The sequence below is a fragment of the Rhinatrema bivittatum genome, chromosome 5 (assembly GCF_901001135.1).
Source record: "Rhinatrema bivittatum chromosome 5, aRhiBiv1.1, whole genome shotgun sequence".
Lineage (NCBI taxonomy): Eukaryota > Metazoa > Chordata > Amphibia > Gymnophiona > Rhinatrematidae > Rhinatrema > Rhinatrema bivittatum.
Genome location: NC_042619.1, coordinates 307,214,554 through 307,232,797, shown reverse-complemented (window position 1 = coordinate 307,232,797; position 18,244 = coordinate 307,214,554). Strand labels below are relative to the sequence as shown.

General features: G+C 48.5%; 1 protein-coding gene across 2 annotated transcripts in view; it reads left to right on the top strand.

Annotated features, from left to right (window-relative positions):
• Nucleotides 1-18,244, top strand: part of USP39 (ubiquitin specific peptidase 39) — an 87,675-nt gene that overhangs the window by 18,764 nt on the left and 50,667 nt on the right. For both annotated transcript variants that reach the window (XM_029604269.1, XM_029604268.1), the window contains exons 4-6: nucleotides 2,573-2,709; nucleotides 3,388-3,540; nucleotides 4,899-5,124. In XM_029604269.1, coding sequence (XP_029460129.1) covers nucleotides 2,573-2,709; nucleotides 3,388-3,540; nucleotides 4,899-5,124 — 516 coding nt within the window. The remainder of the gene's footprint in view (nucleotides 1-2,572; nucleotides 2,710-3,387; nucleotides 3,541-4,898; nucleotides 5,125-18,244) is intronic.

Below are 18,244 nucleotides of genomic sequence, written 5' to 3'. Positions count from 1 at the left end.
TTTAAATAAATAAATAAATAAACAGGAATCTCCCGCTTCCTAACAATGAAAGCATACATAAAAAAGATATTCAGATTCTGGTGTCATCTTAATAACAGCATCACAGACTCCTTCTATGACCATTGTAAAATAATACAAACAAACCCCACTCTGTACATGTCTATCAAACCTACCATACCTCAACAGCACTAACTCCAAGAAATGAAACAGTAATAGCCCTATCCATGGAAAGGCAGCAATTCACCACCAGTGCAATATCATAGTGAGAAAATACAACAAATAAGACCGCTACAAATTCCTACATGCTGCATCTCAGTCACACACATACAGAATACAGACAGACCTACCTTCATCTAATATAGAATAAAATACCACAAATTACAAATGCAGAAACAAAAACTGGAATGAAACACCAAGACCTGCATGCAGTGCAAAACTGGAGAACTAGAAACAGAAATATATTTCCTCCTACACTATGCAAAGTTCAAAGATAGAAGAAATGCATATTCTCAAAACGGGCAAATTATGGCTCTTGTACCACGTTACTCCCCATCATGCTCCCATCACCCCTCACTTCTCCTAACTACTCAGTCGTTCCTTCACATGCTCATATCCCAGTCCAACATTTGACACCACCCACCCCTGCATCCTCTTCCCCGTGCCACCTCTCTCCCCTGCTCAACTCTCCCTGCCCTTCCCTCTCCCCTTCTCCCCCAACCCAGCAGGTCCCACACCTCCATCTATCCCTCCACTTCCATCTCCTCCCTGCCCAGCAACCCCAACCTCCGCTCTCTCACCCCTTCCTACCCAGCAGACTCCTGACTCCCTATCTCCCAAGGCCTTCCTGCCTAGCACATTTCCCCCTCCTCCTGGCTCCCAGCCAGAAAAAGCCTTCAGTCCAATCCAAAGTCTCCCTCCTACTTTATCAGCCGCAGATGAGGGCAAGAAGCATTGAGGAGAGGAAGAAGATGAGGCAGCAGCAGCGGAAGTCAGCAATGGATCTATAGATCATGCACCTCTCTCACTCATGCTCCTGCTTTCATGTCCAGAGAGCATCAGGAGCCTCACTGCCAAGCCAGGGAGATGAATAGCCTAGTGGTTAGAGCAGTGGTCTACGAACCAGGAGACCAGGGTTCGAGTCCCGCTGTCGCTCCTTGTGACCTTGGGCAAGTCACTTTACCCTCCAAATTATGGCTCTTGTACCATGTTACTCCCCATCACCCCTCACTTCTCCCAGGTACAAAACTTAGATTGTAAACCTTCTGGGGATAGGGAAATATTTACAGTACTTGAATGTAAACCAATGTGATATCTCAGATCAAATGTTGCTATATAATAAATAAATATTAGGTTTTTAAAAAAAATATTAGATAAAGTTGGTGACTGGCTGGTCCCATGTGAACAGGAGTTGGTGATATCTCGCTCTGATCTGGGTGAAAGAGAAGGGAATAATCTCCCACTGGGCCAGGAAGAAGAGAAGGAAGGAAGAGCAGCTTCCTGTCATAGCCAATAAAGGAGAAATCAGCCAACTCCTGCCCAGACTGATGAGGAAAGAGCAGCCTTCTGCTGGGTCTGTGACACACCTTCCATGACCTCGCAACACACTAGTGTGTCCCAACACACCTGTTAAGAACCACTGGTTTAGAGGACACGTTCTCCGAATAGTGGAATTTTATTTATTTATTTAGATTTTTATATTCCACTTTTCATACTTTTTTCAGCACTTCAAAGTGGATTACATTCGGGTACTGTAGGTATTTCCTTATCCCCAGAGGGCTCACAATCTAAGTTCATACCTGAGGCAATGGAGGGTAAAATGACCTGCCCAAGGTCACAAGGAGTGACAGCAGCACTCGAACCCTGGTCTCCTGGTTCATAGCCCACTGCTCTAACCACTAGGCTACTCCTCCACTCCACATTCATACACCCATGATCAGGAATATAAACGAAAAATCATTTCAATCCTCAAACAGAAATTAATCATTGTAGAATAAAACAAAAAGCATAGGTGACTTTGTACTGTGGAAAAAGTGACAAACTGTTTACTGTTTGATCCTTTAGAGGCTGATCTTTTATTTAGCTTGGAAAATCTGTTACTGTTTGTGAACCTTCAGGTTCTCAGATGTCCCTTCATCAGAGGTTTTGCAATCTGCCATTATGTGATACATTGTTAACTTGGAAACCTAATGGGAGAAGGCTCAGTTGGGTGGAGCTTGGTCCCCTCCTCTACCAAGCTCCACTCCAGGAATACACTTTTTTTTTTTTTTTACACTTCTGCCACTTTATTTGCAGACATCTGTATCTTTTTCCTGGGACGTTGTCTGTTCTGGCTTACTTGGACTGCCCAGCCCTTCTGTCCATATTCTGCATGAGAAAGGGTCGACTTCATTGCACTGACCAACAGATCTTGAACCATTCCACGCAGTAGAATCAGTGAAGTGTAAAATGGAAAGTCAGTGTGCCAGAGCAGGCACAGCTCTGAGCATCAAGTCTAAAGTAGGAGTTGGCCCCTCCTGAAATGCTGGTATATTTCATTCTGTTGCTGTTGCTCTCTCCTCCCCTGTGTCCGCAGGTCGAGGATTGAAGTCTCATGCCTACATCCATAGTGTACAGTTCAGCCACCACGTCTTCCTCAACCTACACACCCTGAAGTTCTATTGCCTGCCTGATAATTATGAGATCATCGACTCCTCCTTAGAGGATATCACGGTACTCCTCTTCCTGTTCTCTCATCTGTTGGCTTGCTCTGTTACGGTGTAAGATCAGGTCACTCCCCTGCACTTCTTGGAGTTAACATCAAAGGATTCATTCTGTAGCAGTTAAGGATGCAGCCTTACAAACACTAACCATGTTAATTCGGCTATGATCAGAATGGTCTTCACTATTCTAGTGCTGTAGAAACATGGGGTGAATGTAATGGAAGCTGGTACAGCATCGGGACACATTGGGAATGGGCAAGGGGGAACAGTGTCAGTTTTTTTTATCCAGTGACATCAGAGTAAATGAAAAGGCAGTGAGACGAAGTAAGTTTTCCAAGGTATCGGAGTCAGCAAAAGAGGAGTAATTAGAATTCCAGAAGTTATTAAATATAATCCCTATTGCTACCTAAGGTTTCTGTTTCTCCCTTGAGTTCTGGATTTCAGAAGCAATAAACAATGATTTGTGGAAAGAATAAAGAAGAATCCGGCAATGTGGTTGTTTTTTTTAATAAATATCATGAATTAGTTCCATAGTTTCTAAATGTACTTGTATATAATAAGAGATGTTACTCATTGCTCATATTGATGCATTGTGTACTGTAAAATGTTGCTTCCAGTACTTCTTAACTTCCAACATACACTGTAAGAGACATCACATAAAATCCTTTTTTTCCATTGTTCTTTTCAGTATGTTTTGAAACCCACATTCACAAAGCAGCAGATCACCAATTTGGACAAACAGGCAAAACTCTCCCGAGCTTATGATGGCACTACCTATCTGCCAGGCATTGTGGGATTGAACAATATCAAGGCCAACGATTATGCCAATGCAGTACTCCAGGTATGCAGGGCTGGCGGATGCACTAGGTGAACTGGGCCTAGGGCACCGACCATTAGGGGGCACCAACGCTCTCGCAAGCCAATGAGGCAGGATGAGTCGGCTGTTTCAGGCGACAGAATTTTGAAGTGGCAAAAAAGTGCCCCTTCAAAATTCTGCCCAGCCTCCACCTCACCCTGCCTTCCCCCCCTCCCCCCCTCCCCCAAGACTTATGAAAACCCCTGGTGGTCCAGCAGGGGGCCCTGGAGCGATCTGCCACTAACCAAAATGGCACTGGTAGCCCCAGTCACATGGTATGGGCTAAAGGCCACCAGTGCCATTTTGGTTGGTGGCAGCCGATGGCCTGGGAGCGGCAGATCGCTCCCGGGCCCCCTGCTGGACCACCAGGGGTTTCGTGAGTCTTGGGGGGGGGGGGGGAGTCAGGAGGAGGGGTTATTTTATTTAAATTTGGGGGGCAGTGAAGTGGTGGGGGAGCGGCGGCATGTGGTCCCCCCACCCTTGGATGTAGGAGTCAGGGGTGGGGGTGGGGGGCAGCGCAAGGCAGAAGGTGCCTAGGGTGTCTAATCCCCTTGCACTGGCCCTGCAGGTATGACCAAGGCCTGAGATATTGTGAATAGGCAGAAGGTGTAGCCTCCCAGGAGGCCGTTCCTTTTTATATCTCGGGTGACTTCAAAGGAATGTTTATATTTTGGGAATTTCATGTTTTGGTTTACATTTTAGAGGTTAATGTGTGATTATAGTTATGGCTTTACATGTCCCACCTTACAGCATACAACAGGAACCAGACTGACACCACAGGATCTTAGTGACCTGAACTTTAGTCCCCTTTAACCTTCCCTGCCTTAAAAGTGGGAGTTGCTCTGGGAGCCTAGCTTAAGGAGCAAATCAGATTTCACTCATTGCTCTTCTGTGGGCATAATAGGAAAATCAGCTCTCGAGTTTAAGGCTCTCGAGTCTTCTGTGGCAGAGCACAGTTTTGGGGAAGGATGGTTCTACAGTTATTGATGAAAGCTGGATCCACATTTTTTTTAATTAAATTATTCTATTAGGGACTCCACAGATAGTCATGAGAAGAGCATAAATGTGATCCACAGGTTAGAAGTTACTTGCACAGAATGCAGATCTCGGGAAGACTTGTTTCAGGAGCTGACAAGCATTCTCTGATGTTGATTCTTTAACTTTTTACTTTTAAGGTCTCTTTTTTTAGAAGGTAATTTATATGATCAGAGTCTCCCTTTTTAGGGAATACAGCAATGGCTTTTTGGTTAACAGCTTTAAGCCTATAACAGTTTTTTGCTAAAATAATGAAAATGATCCCAGTCCTATGAGCAACTGATGTGCTTTTTATGATGCCTCCACAGGCGCTTTCCAATGTGCCCCCCCTGCGGAATTATTTCCTGGAGGAGGAGAATTACCGTACCATTAAACGTCCCCCCGGAGACATCATGTTCCTGCTGGTACAACGGTTCGGGGAGCTGATGAGAAAACTCTGGAACCCCCGAAACTTCAAAGCCCATGTATCGCCCCATGAGATGCTGCAGGCGGTCGTACTGTGCAGTAAAAAGACCTTCCAGATCACAAAGCAAGGTACACAGACTAGGGGAAGGCAGGGATGCTGACTCTACTAGATGCTAAAGGTGATAATCTTGCGCAATGAAAAAAACATCCAGATCGCTAACTAAAGTGCAGGAGCTGGGGAAGGGGAGACTACAGGGCCTAGTTGTTCACATTACTCTGCTCCTCTACAGTTTGTTCGTGGTTTCAGGCTCTGCTGCTATAGTAATTGTAATTAATGATAAATAAGAATTGTCTGTCCACTTTGCTCCTGCTGTTGTAACACAACATGTCCTTCTCATTCTCTAATCAGCACCTTCCCTCACTTGTACCACTCCCCTTTGTATTCTGACCCCAGGCCCTGCGTGACCGGGTATGCATACCGTGCATTTGCACTGGGCGGCAGGGCCATCGGCAGAGCTCAACCTGCTGGCAGCTGAAGGAGAGGCTGGGTGTTTTTATTTGTGTGTGCGTGCACAACTTCCACTACCCCCTCGTTGGGCCGAGGTGAAACACATCCCATCATGGCCTGTTGCCAACAGAGGAGGCCCTGTATGTATATGTGAGCTTGAATGTGTGGCTGTGTGAGAGCCCATGTGTCTGTGAGAGCCTGTGTGCTTGCATTTTGGATATTTTATTTAACTGTTTGAAATATTTATTATTTATTTATTTTGAAAATCTGTTTATTGAATGCAGAAAAACATATACAATTCCAATCGAGGGAGAAAACCATCCCTCCTCAAAGGTAACAAAAGAATCCACATACATCAATGTCAAGATAGTAAAGTCATACAACAAGCTGGCGAGGATGTGCTTTCTGCACTTATATAAACGCCCACCCCCCACTGACCCTGAGATCGGCTAACACTTATTGTATTTTTAATGTGTTAACAATGGCACTGCGGATTCGGCTTGATACAGAGTCCAGGTACGGCTTCCAAATTTGCAAAATTAGTTTTTGTCTACTTCAGTTTTTCTTAAGAACGGACAATTTTTCCATCAGCACTAAATTATGCATCTGATTACGCCATTCCAATAATGAGGGGCTATCGGGAGATAACCAATGTATTAAAATACACTTTTTAATCACAGCAAGCTTTTTGAATAAACAATAACAAAGCTTTCTCCGCTATTTCATATTCATCGAATATATCTAAAAGACCCAAGGATGCATCCAATGGTACCTCCCTTCCCGCCCACGAAGATATATGCTGGAATACCTCGTTCCAAAATTTCTGGATGTTCGAGCAGGACCAGAGACAGTGGAAGAGAGTGCCTTCTGCCCCCCCCCCCCACACACACATTTTAAACAAGTTGGGCTTTGTATGATACCCGATTTATATGTTTGAACTGGAGAGAAATAAAGTCGGGTGAATTACCTTAAACTGTGTTTCTCGCAAATTAGCACATTCAGTTATGCTCCCCAACCCAATTAGGGCAAATCTAATGTCATCTTCTTCCAGTTCCACATCTAAATCTCTGGCCCATTTTGAAGTAACAGAAGTAAAGGAATCGACCGACCAATATTCCATCATATCACTGTAGAGAGTAGAAATTAGCCCAGCTTTTGATGGGATTTTAAAAAACATCCCTTCAAATTTCCCAGCTGGCAGAATTGTGAGATTTCTTCCCAACAGGGATTCAATATAGTGACGTACTTGTAGGAAGGCAAAGAAGTCTTTATTATGTATTGCATATTTTTCTTGCAGCTCCTGAGAGGTGATCACCCCCTGATATGAGTCCAATAAAAATTGGCCTATAGTTTTAAGACCAGCTGCCTCCTATTTATAGAAAACTACCTGGGTCAACCCAGGGGAGAAGTCACAGTTTCCTCGAAGCGGCAAAAAGATCGAAACTTTGGGGGGAGCGCGCATACTTAATTTGAGCCCATGCCCAAGCCTGCCTTACTGAAAGAAACAACGGATTCACCGGAAGTCTGAGAGGCATTGCTCGTTTACCACTGTCAGGTCGATCCAGTAAAGTGTGCTCCGTCGGAGCGCACTGTCACCCTGCTCTGGACGCGTGTTTTCCCTTACCCCTTATTCAGTAAGGGGAGGAAAACACGCGGCCCACCCGCGGCACCTAATAGCGCCCTCAACATGCAAATGCATGTTGATGGCCCTATTAGGTATTCCCGAGCGATCCAGTAAGTAAAATGTGCAGCCAAGCCGCACATTTTACTCTAAGAAATTAGCGCCGCCCAAAGGTCGGCGCTAATTTCTTCCGGCGCCAGGGAAGTGCACAGAAAAGCAGTAAAAACTGCTTTTCTGTGCACCCTCCAACTTAATATCATAGCGATATTAAGTCGGAGGTCCCCAAAAGTATAAAAAAGTAAAAAAAAAATAAAAAAATTTTGAATTCGGCCCACGGCTGTCGGGCCGAAAACCGGACGCTCAATTTTGCCGGCGTCCGGTTTCCAAGCCCGTGGCTGTCAGCGGGCTCGAGAACCGACGCCGGCAAAATTGAGCGTCGGCTGTCAAACCCGCTGACAGCCGCCGCTCCAGGCCAAAAGGAGGCGCTAGGGACGCGCTAGTGTCCCTAGCGCCTCCTTTTCCTCGTTTGCACCGCGTCGCCTAATTTAAATACTGGATCGCGCGCACCGGCGAGGGGCCGGTGCGCGCGCCGGGAGAGCGGGCGTTAGTCCGCTCTCCCACGGACTTCACTGGATCGGGCTGTGTGTAAGAGAAATTTATCCCTTAAAGGACAAGTCAAACTATCATCCATGGTAACATCCCTCACCGTACTTATCCTGCTGAGCCAGACATAAGCTACCCGAAGGAGACATGCCACATTATAAACCCGAAGATTGGGAACCCTAAGACCCCCATCCCACATCCACAATTGCATTTGGGTCAATTTCATATGCGCTCTCTTATTGTTCCAAATAAATTGAGAGATTAAAGTGTTCCAAAGTAGCACACCTTTGCTTGTGAGCCAAATGGGTAATGTTTGTAAAATATATAGCCATTTTGGTAAAATAACCATCTTAACCAAGTGAACCCTTCCAAACCATGATAGTGGAAGAAACCTCCAGCTCTCCAGCAACCATTTAGTGTGATTCAGTAAGGGGTTAATGTTAAGCTGCTATAGTTTGGAGGGGTCCCTAGGGACCTGTAGGCCTAAATATGTAATTTTCTCTTCAGCCCATCATAAAGGAAATTCCCCTTGCAATGTATGTCACAATTCCCCAATAAATCCAGCACTAAGGATTTATCTGTTTAACTTCAACCCCGAGATATTGACAGTCACTTAATATAGATAACAAGGGCTTTAAAGAGTGTAGAGGATCACCCAAGGCCACTAATAAGTCACCCGCAAATAGAACCAGCTTAACCTCACAGCCCCCACATTTCCTAGCGTGTAGCAGATGGACTCAGGACCAATGGGTATAGTGTACTCGTGCTAGCAGTTGGAGACTGATCAGATTTCAATCTGACGTCAGCACCTAGTACATATACCCCTGCAGGAAGTGCAGCAGATCAGTATTTTCCGTCTCCAAAGCAGTTAGGAGCTATCTCACGCTCGCTGAGCGTTCTACCAAACAAATTTAAAGAAATATCCTACCTGAAGACGAGCCCCGCACTCCTGCGGTGATACCCTCGGGTCCCTCCCCCAGTCGAGTTTCCCAAGGTGATTTCCGTGGTCCCTCGGAGGTAAGAGCCTCGGTCCGGTGGCCGATTCGCGGCAGGGACCTAGCCCCCGAGTGAGAAGGGCTCGGGCGTGGCCTAGAGGCAGCCTCGGTCCGGAGCCATTCGCTGAGAGGACTTAGCCCCCGAGCGAGATGAGTTCGGGCGCGGCTTAGAGGTGGCGGGCGCACATCCTCGAGCGCGGCGGTGAAGGTAATCACCTTCTCCCCCCGCAGCCGGAGACCGCCCGGGTCACAACCGGGAAGCGCCGAAGACAAGGTAAGACGTACATCCTTTACTTACTGGTCTCCGAGGATCGAGGATTAGCAGGGTCTGCCCACGTGGAGACCCTCCAAGGAGGTCGCCATCTTGCTTACCTGCTCGCAGTCGCCATCTTGTCTTTGTTCACCGCCCTCCGCCCGCTCGAGCGCTCAAATAAAGCTAAGCGCTCAAGTAACGGGTGCGTATATTAGGCGCCCAAAAATAGTTGGGCGCCCATTAAGCTAGGCGCCCAAGGATTGGGCGCGTATCATAGGCGGCCAAGGTTTGGCATGTATCATAGGCGCAGATATTTGGGCGCATATTATAGGTGCACATTAATAGGCGCACATCCTTAGGCGCACGTTGGTAATCCTCCGCACTTAAGCCTCGCGCACACTACTAAGCGCACATCTACGGCTGGGAGCGCATCGGCGCACATAGATATCAGACGCAATGGATCGCACAAGAACCCACGCATCCGCAGAAGCGGCACCTCCAGAGTCAGGCATAATGGCTCTAGGCCTCTGCTCTGCATGCAACCTCAGAGCCGCACAGAGCGAGGAAGCAGACGCCCTATGCGCCCAATGTGAAGAGGCCCTAGGAGCTCCAGCCCACGGCCAGTCTCACCCACGATTAAGTGCTAGCTCCTCAGGAAACACCCTGGACCTAGCAGGCCCCAGCGAGACCCTCCCTCAGACGGGGACACCCATAGACCTGGCACCCCTCAACTTAGAACCGGCCTCGCTCTCCTGGGTGGAATTATTCAAAGGGATCCACGCCTTTGTCAGGATGCAGTCTGAATACCGAGCAGACCCATACCCACCGGAAGACCCTCATGCCCCAGGACCCTCGAGGGCTAGGCACAGGCTCCCACCTCCCAGAAGCCCCACATACGGGGAAACGGATTACTCCGAGGAAGAAGTTGAGCCCCTCGAGGAGGGAGAACTTCCCTCTGGGACAGAACCGCATCGAACCATGAGACACCTTTTCGCAAAGGAGGACCCTTCCGGACCTGGTATCTCAATGCCTATCGGAGCTCGCTATCCCGGGCCAAGGCACCCCGAGGGAACCTAGAATGAACCCCCTGCTAGAGGGCCTCCGACAGATGGCCCACCATTTTCCCCTCCTACAGGCGGCACAACAGCTAATCGACCTGGAGTGGAATGCACCAGAGTCCTCATTCAAAGGGGGTCGAGCCTTATCCACCATGTACCCCCTGGACCCAGCGACCAAGGAGCTGTTAGCATGCCCCAAAGTGGACGCCATAGTTTGCGCAGTCGCTAAGCGCACCACCATACCAGTGGAGGGAGGGGCGGCCCTCAAGGACGCACATGATCGGCGCTTGGAAGCCATACTGAAACAAGCCTTTGAGGTGGCAGCCATGTCCCTTCAAATTGCGACCTGCTGCACCTTGGTGACACGTTCCTGTTTATCTCAAGCCAGGAACAACACCCCGGGAGAAGACATGGAATCAGCTCTCTCCTTCCTCACGGACGCCGCCTCCGATCTGGTACGCACAGCAGCCAGGAGAGTGTCATCCTCAGTGGCAGCCAGGAGACAACTCTGGCTGCGAAATTGGTCGGCCGACGCCTCCTCCAAGACACGCCTTACAAGAATGCCCTTCAAAGGTTCCCTCCTGTTCGGCAGCGAACTGGAGAAATTGGCTAACAAATGGGGCGACTCTCCATTACCTTGTCTGCCAGAAGACAAGTCAAAGAGAAACCAGCGCCCCTTTCCCAGGCCATCCAGAGGCAGAAGCTCACAGCGCTTCAACCCTTATAGGAATACCTACCAAGCACCTCGTCCTCCGGCCAGAAACCAGTCCTTTCGGAACAGGCACAGCAAGAGGGGAACCGGCGTGGGTTCAGGTCCCAGCCGCACCCCACAATATGAATCAGCCGACCCATCCAAGGGAAGAAGCCATAGGGGGCAGACTAACCCTATTCTACCGCAGATGGGTCGAGAGAACTTCGGACAAGTGGGTCCTAGCCATCATCCGAGAAGGGTACTACCTAGACTTCCTTCGAACCCCTCCGGACAAGTTCGTGGAATCTCCCTGCCACGACCCCCGCAAAAGGACGGCAGTGGAGGCTACGCTGACCAGACTCCTCACCCTACAGGCCATAACCCTAGTGCCTTCACGGGAGATAAATTCTGGACATTACTCCATTTACTTCAATGTGCCCAAGAAAGAGAGGGCACCTTCAGGCCCATCCTGGACCTCAAGTCAGTCAACCGACACCTAAGGGTCCCAAGATTTCGCATGGAAACCCTGCGGTCAGTCATACGTGCAATACAGCCAGGAGAGTTCCTCACATCCCTGGACCTGTCAGAGACCTACTTGCACATCCCCATCCATCAGGAACACCAGTGCTACTTACGCTTCAAGGTCCTGAACCAACACTTCCAATTCCGGGCACTACCCTTCGGGTTAGCCACCGCTCCGCGGACCTTTACCAAGGTAATAGTAGTGGTAGCGGCGACACTCAGGAAGAAAGGAAGGAATTCTCGTCCATCCCTACCTGGACGATTGGCTGATCAGGGCAAAGTCACTGGAGGAGAGCCACCGAGCAACCAACAGAGTCATAACTACTGGAAAGCCTAGGATGGGTAGTCAACACGAACAAGAGCTCCCTACAGCCATCACAGTCGCTGGAATACCTAAGAGTCCAATTCGACACCAAGGAGGACAAGGTCAGCCTGACCCCCACGAGGAGATCAAAACTGCGGAACCGACTCCAGACCCTGCTGAGCGCCACCCGGCCCACAGCTTGGGATTACCTACAAGTCCTCGGTCTAATGGCATCCACATTGGAAGTGGTACCATGGGCGCGAGCTCACATGAGACCTTTGCAACGCTCTCTCCTATCTCGGTGGAGTCCACGATCACAGAACTACACTGTACATCTACCTCTACCGACCAGAGTGTGGACCCAGCTATGGTGGTGGCTACAGTCCAACCACATGAGCCGGGGATCAAGAATATCCTCCCCAACCTGGACCCTGCTCACCACAGATGCCAGCCTAAGCGGATGGGGAGCACACTGCGAAGAGCTAACCGTCCAAGGGCGGTGGAACAAAGAAGAGTTGGGGTGGAACATCAACCGACTAGAGGCACGGGCAGTCAGGCTAGCCTGCCTGCGATTTGCCCACAGACTTCGAAACAAAGCGGTCAGAGTGATGTCGGACAACGCCACCACGGTGGCATACATCAACCGACAGGGCGGAACCAGAAGCCAACAGGTATCCTTAGAAATAGCCCCCCTGATGTCCTGGGCGGAAGCAAATCTCCAGGACATCTCCGCCGTCCACATCACCGGGAAAGACAACACCACAGCAGTCTTCCTCAGCAGAGAAAGCCTAAACCCGGGAGAATGGAAGCTGTCCTCCACAGCCTTCAAGATGATAGTGGATCGGTGGGGGACTCCGGAAATGGACCTACTGGCGAACAGATCCAACACTCAAGTACCCAGATACTTCAGTTGCAGGCGAGACCCACAGTCACAAGGGATCGACGCCCTGGTAAAATCTGGCCACCGGGGACCCTGCTATACGCCTTCCCCCCCCCCCCCATGGCCCCTGCTGGGCACAGTCATTCACAAGATTCGGCGACACAGAGGTCTAGTCCTGGTGGCCCCGGACTGGCCAAGAAGACCCTGGTACGCAGACATGAGAAGACTACTGGCAGGGGATCCTCTACCCCTGCCCCCACACAGGGACCTACTACAACAAGGCCCCATCCTCCACGAGGATCCAGCTCAATTCTCTCTTACGGTCTGGCCATTGAGAGGGTCCGACTGAGGAAGAGGGGATACTCGGGGTCAGTAATAGATACCCTCCTCCGAGCACGCAAGTTCTCCACATCTCTAACGTACGTAAGGATCTGGAGAGTATTTGAAGCCTGGTGCGAAGATCACAGCACCAAACCACATTCCGCCAAAGTTCCCATAATTTTGGAGTTCTTACAGAATGGACTTCAGAAGGGACTGTCCCTCAACTCAATCAAGGTTCAGGTGGCAGCCCTGGCATGCTACGGTCCCAGGAGCGAGGGCAACAGCATTGCCCCCCCACCCAGATGTTTCACTCTTCCTGAAAGGGGTCAAACACATTCGCCCCCCTCTGAAGTGGCCAGTGCCCCTGTGGAACCTCAACCTAGTTTTGGAATTCCTAGCGGGACCTGCCTTCAGACCCCTTCGAGGCCTATCTCTCCGTCTACTAACCCTTAAGATGGTGTTCTTACTGGCCATATGCTCGGCCCGCCGGATCTCAGAGCTACAAGCGCTGTCCTGCCGTGATCCATTCCTCAGAATCAGCCCAGGGATCATCCATCTACGCACGGTTCCCTCCTTCCTACCCAAAGTAGTCTCACACTTCCACCTCAGCCAAACCATATCATTACCAACCATGGAAGGTTTGAAGAAGTCGGAAGAAGGTCAATCCCTGCGCCATCTCGACATCGGCAGATTGCTATCCAAATACCTGGAAATGTCGGAACCAGTACGAAAGACGGACCATCTGTTCGTCCTTCACAGCGGGAAGAAGCAAGGGGAAGCGGCCTCACGGGCAACCATTGCCCGCTGGATCAAAGAAGTCATCAAGGCGGCCTATGTAGAAGCGGATAAACCACCACCTCTACAGGTCAAGGCCCACTCTACCAGAGCCCAGGCGGTCTCCTGGGCAGAAACTAGATTACTGTCGCCTGCCGAGATCTGCAGAGCGGCAACTTGGTCCTCCATCCATACCTTCTCCAGATTCTACTGTCTGGATGTTCAGGCACGGGAGGACACAGCATTTGCAAGAGCTATCCTAAGCGGACCTCGGGCAGCCTCCCACCCAGTTCGGGAGTAGCTTTTATACATCCCCTTGGTCCTGAGTCCATCTGCTACACGCTAGGAAATGGAGAAATTACTTACCTGATAATTTCCTTTTCCTTAGTGTAGACAGATGGACTCAGCAGCCTACCCTCGGCTGCTGTTATACATGGTTGTTCATCAAATCAAGGTAAGCCATGTTTTTCCTTACATAGGGCATCCACCTGCCGGGTGTCGACGCTTTCCGGTTGAAGATACTGGCGGTCTCCAGCTATAGCCAATCAATCAGTTCAAATAATCAAATTTTAACGTTGCACCTAAATTATCAGAGTTAAACTCATTAAGTTAATCAATCACACGCATATCCATACTGCTTTGCAAGGAAGAATACTGATCTGCTGCACTTCCTGCAGGGGTATATGTACTAGGTGCTGACATCAGATTGAAATCTGATCCGTCTCCAACTGCTAGCACGAGTACACTATACCCATTGGTCCTGAGTCCATCTGTCTACACTAAGGAAAAGGAAATTATCAGGTAAGTAATTTCTCCATTTTCCAATAAGAAGGAAGCTGCAGAACTTTGGAACTCATTATATTAAGCTGTAGGTAAATAGACTCTTGAACAATGTCAGGAAATTATTTTTTCATGGAAAGGATGCCTAGAATGTCCTCACAGGGGAGATGTGAAGAAAAAAATGGTGGTAGAATTCAGAAGGGTTTGAGATAAATGGAAGATCCCTAGTGGTAAGAAGATGGAAACAAAGCACTGGGAGTAGCTCTTGGTAATGTTTCTGCATAGGGGTAACCTAGACAGAATGGCTGTTGCCTTCTTGCCTTCTGTTTAGGGCTGAATCCCACACAAAATAGCAGTTATATTCCTAAACACCTTATTGGGCAGACTGGATGGGCCATTTTGGTCTGTGTGTGTGTGTCCTGGGAGGAGCACATCCTGGTTTATAGATATGACTTTTCCTCCCCCTCAACTGTGCTGCTGTCAGAATGGAAAAGCAACACAAGGGAGAGACAAAATGGCTGCCCGTTGAAAGTCACGCAAACGCTCCGCTCTGACTTCTCAAGTTATCTCCTTGCTGAAGATATTCCTTAAACGATGATTAATATGCCTCACACGAAAAGAAAAGCAATATTGAAGTTTCCTTTAATTACCTTGAGTAAGGATATGTCGCAGAGGAGCATTTCAGAGTGTTTTGCTGGGCCCCCAACTACTCCCGTTGAGAGGACCGCTGAGGGAGGGGACCTGAAGTGAGGTCTCAACTTCCACGTCGAGGAGATCTCGTTAAGCCCGGGAACGCTGGATTCATCATCTCCCCCCGGTACTGGTGAACTAACACCAGGGAAAGAGCCGGGGGAAACCCTAGAATCTGCCATGGTATCAGAGACTTTTCAGAGAGCAAGGGGAGAGAGCGCTATGAGCGTGGAGAAGAAACCTTGTCAGCAGGCAATACTAGAGATGCCTGCTTGTGGGGCCTTCAGAACCTCTCCCCTAACACTTATGGAGGCTAGTATGTCGGTTTCGAAGGACTCTGATTGGAACAACAGGCATGAATCGGGGGCAAACCTTAGAGCACAGGTCAGTGAAACTATAATCATTAAACCACCTGTAATCACTACAGAAACTATGGAATCTTATCATAAGGTTAGATTCATCAATATCCTTGTTGACTCAAGCAGTGACAGAAACAAATAACGCTCTCAAATTGAATACAGAATCTCTAAAGAGACAGGAAGGGAAAACTGAGTTTGGATAGTCGTCTTACTCAAGTTGAAAAAATTCAATATCAACAAATGCAGGCTGAGAGAGAAACTATAAAAAAGATTGAATATCTTGAGAATAACATCCGTGCATTAAATCTGAGAATATTAGATTTCCCTATTATAAAGCAGATGAACTCTGTTGAATTGTTTGAAAATTATATATCACAAGTTTTGAAGATACCATCAGGATGTATGCCAGTGGTTGTTAAAGCTTATTATATTCCCCAGAAGAAAGAACAAATGCAATCTGAAGGAACTGAAAGAGAAGATTTACCACCGTTGGAAACATCCATAAATATATCGTGTGTCTATGGGAAAATAGTTGAATAAATCGAGCAGTGGAGGGTGAAGTGACTTGCTCAAGGTCACAAGGAACAGCAGTGGGAGAAGTGGGTTTCCTGTATGTACCCATGTCGGTCCAGACTCCTGGGTTTTACCTTCCTGCTAGCAGATGGAGACAGAGAAAGTTTCACTGACACTGTACATAACCCAGTATGCCATCTGCATACCCCCAGTATTTCTCTGTCTCTAGCAGATGGTAGATGGTGTAAACCTACAGTTCAGAGAGAGGAGAAAAAAGATTAAAAAACAAAATTTCTGGATCCTCCCAGGGAGTTGTGAAGTCCTGGTGGGCCATCCCGCTTGGTTTGAGGTAGATAAGCAGGAGGTTGGTAATCCTTCTGATAGCTCAGTCTATGGGGTGGACATTTGGTAGTCCAGATCCCTCATACCTGAAGGCTTCTTTCAATGTTTATCCTCATTTACAGGTAAACAGACCTCAGTTAGGTTAGAAGCATTTATTGGTATACAAAATAACAGTATCGGGAAGGAGAGACAAATGACTGACCTGACAGTCGCTGTCAGAGCTCCTTCAGTTTTCTGCCTGCACATTATCTGCTTACATAGAGAATTTTTCTTTGTTTACCAGCTTCCTCTTATCTCAGCACATCATGACAGTTGGATCTGTTTGTTTTCATCTTAGCCTAGCCCAATATTGTTGCCCCAACGTTAGTATCTTTCCTGTTCCCACAGGCAGTTATCTCTCTTCTGAGTTTCAGCCCCACCATGGTGCCTGTGCTCATGAGTCTCTTTTGTCTGGTTGTCAGATCTCCCTGCTGTCGATGTTTCTTGAGCAACCCAGTTGCACTTCTGCACATACACAATATGTCTGCTAGAGTTGTCTCTCGATCTGCAGATATACAGCCCCCACGAGACAGCGTAGGAACCTGCTGGCAGTTCTGCACTGCAAGCCCAATGGAGCAGGGAAGTATTCCTTTTATACGGTTTGTCCCGGGCTGGGTTGCTAAAGCTTGGTGAAAGGATACGGATATAGCCAGTAGCCTGACTCTATTCTGATCTGCCATGCTAAAGGCACTCCTGGACCCAGAACCTCTGCACCAAAGGAAAGTATTGGTTTCTGTGTATCTTTATTTATTTGTCCTCAGAGAGTGAAAACAAAAACAAAAAACAAGGAACTAGTTAGAGGAATCTGTGCAGCATCGGGGTTCTGGGGGGAGCTCAGTGAAAGGGGTTTTTCAGAAGCTTCTCTGCCTGCAGAGGAGAAAGGGTGTTGACTCTGTGGCGCTGAAGGACTCTTCCCCTGCTTGCCGTTGAGGTGCTGGTGGTGCCACAGGTGTGGGGAGGAACAGCATGCGTGTGCAGCAAAATTAGCATGGTGTTTGGGAGGGGGGAGGTGTCTGCATCGAGCATGGCCGCGTTGGTAGAACAAACCTCACGGGAAACGGGGTCTAGCACTGAGGCTTTCCCTGTCAGCGAGGAAATTGTGGCCATTTTCAATTCCCTAGCAGCATCGGTGAGAGAGACAGGGGAATCCCCTCTTCAACTATCACTGGTGGGTCCTTGTCCCACGGAGGTGCAGAAAGGCACTTGCACCAAGGAGTCGTTTCTGGTTCTGGTAGAGGTCTTCTACTGGTTTTAACTTGCTTATGCTTAAAGCTTGTTTAGCAGGATGCTGACGCTCGGTCCCAGTCTCCAAGGATTCTCGGCCAGTCAAAAGGCCTGAGCTGTTGAGAAGTTCTTCAGGCCTTCGATGATTTTTAGTACCACATGTTGAATGGATCCGGGCCTAAATGCGCTGAAGATGCAGGCAGGCTTTGCTTAGCTATGAGATAGGCCTTGGCAGTGGTTCTTTTCCTGCTTGCGTAGGCAGGTGCATGCGCATGGACCTGTGCACATAAGGCCGCAGCCTAGATTTAAGCACGTCCATCTATGACCTAGATTTGAGCACTTATTTGCGTAGGTACTTGTGCACGTAAGGCCATGACCTAGACTGGAATGCGTATTTGTGCAGGTACTTGTGCATGTAAAGCCATGACCCAGACTGGAATGCATATTTGTGCAGGTACTTGTGCATGTAAAGCCATGACCCAGACTGGAATGCATATTTGTGCAGGTACTTGTGCATGTAAAGCCATGACCCAGACTGGAATGCATATTTGCGCAGGTACTTGTGCACATAAGTCTAACCTAAATTTGACCATGCATTTGTGCAGGTAGCTGTGCATATATGATCACAGCCTATACGAGCACGTATTTGTGTGTGTGTACGCCCAGGTGGCATTGATGAGCGTGCAGGAGGCCACCTAGCGATGACGTTTAGGAGAGCTAGGTGCCGCGGATCAACAGGTCCAAGCACCTTGCTATCTGTGAGGCTTGTCTG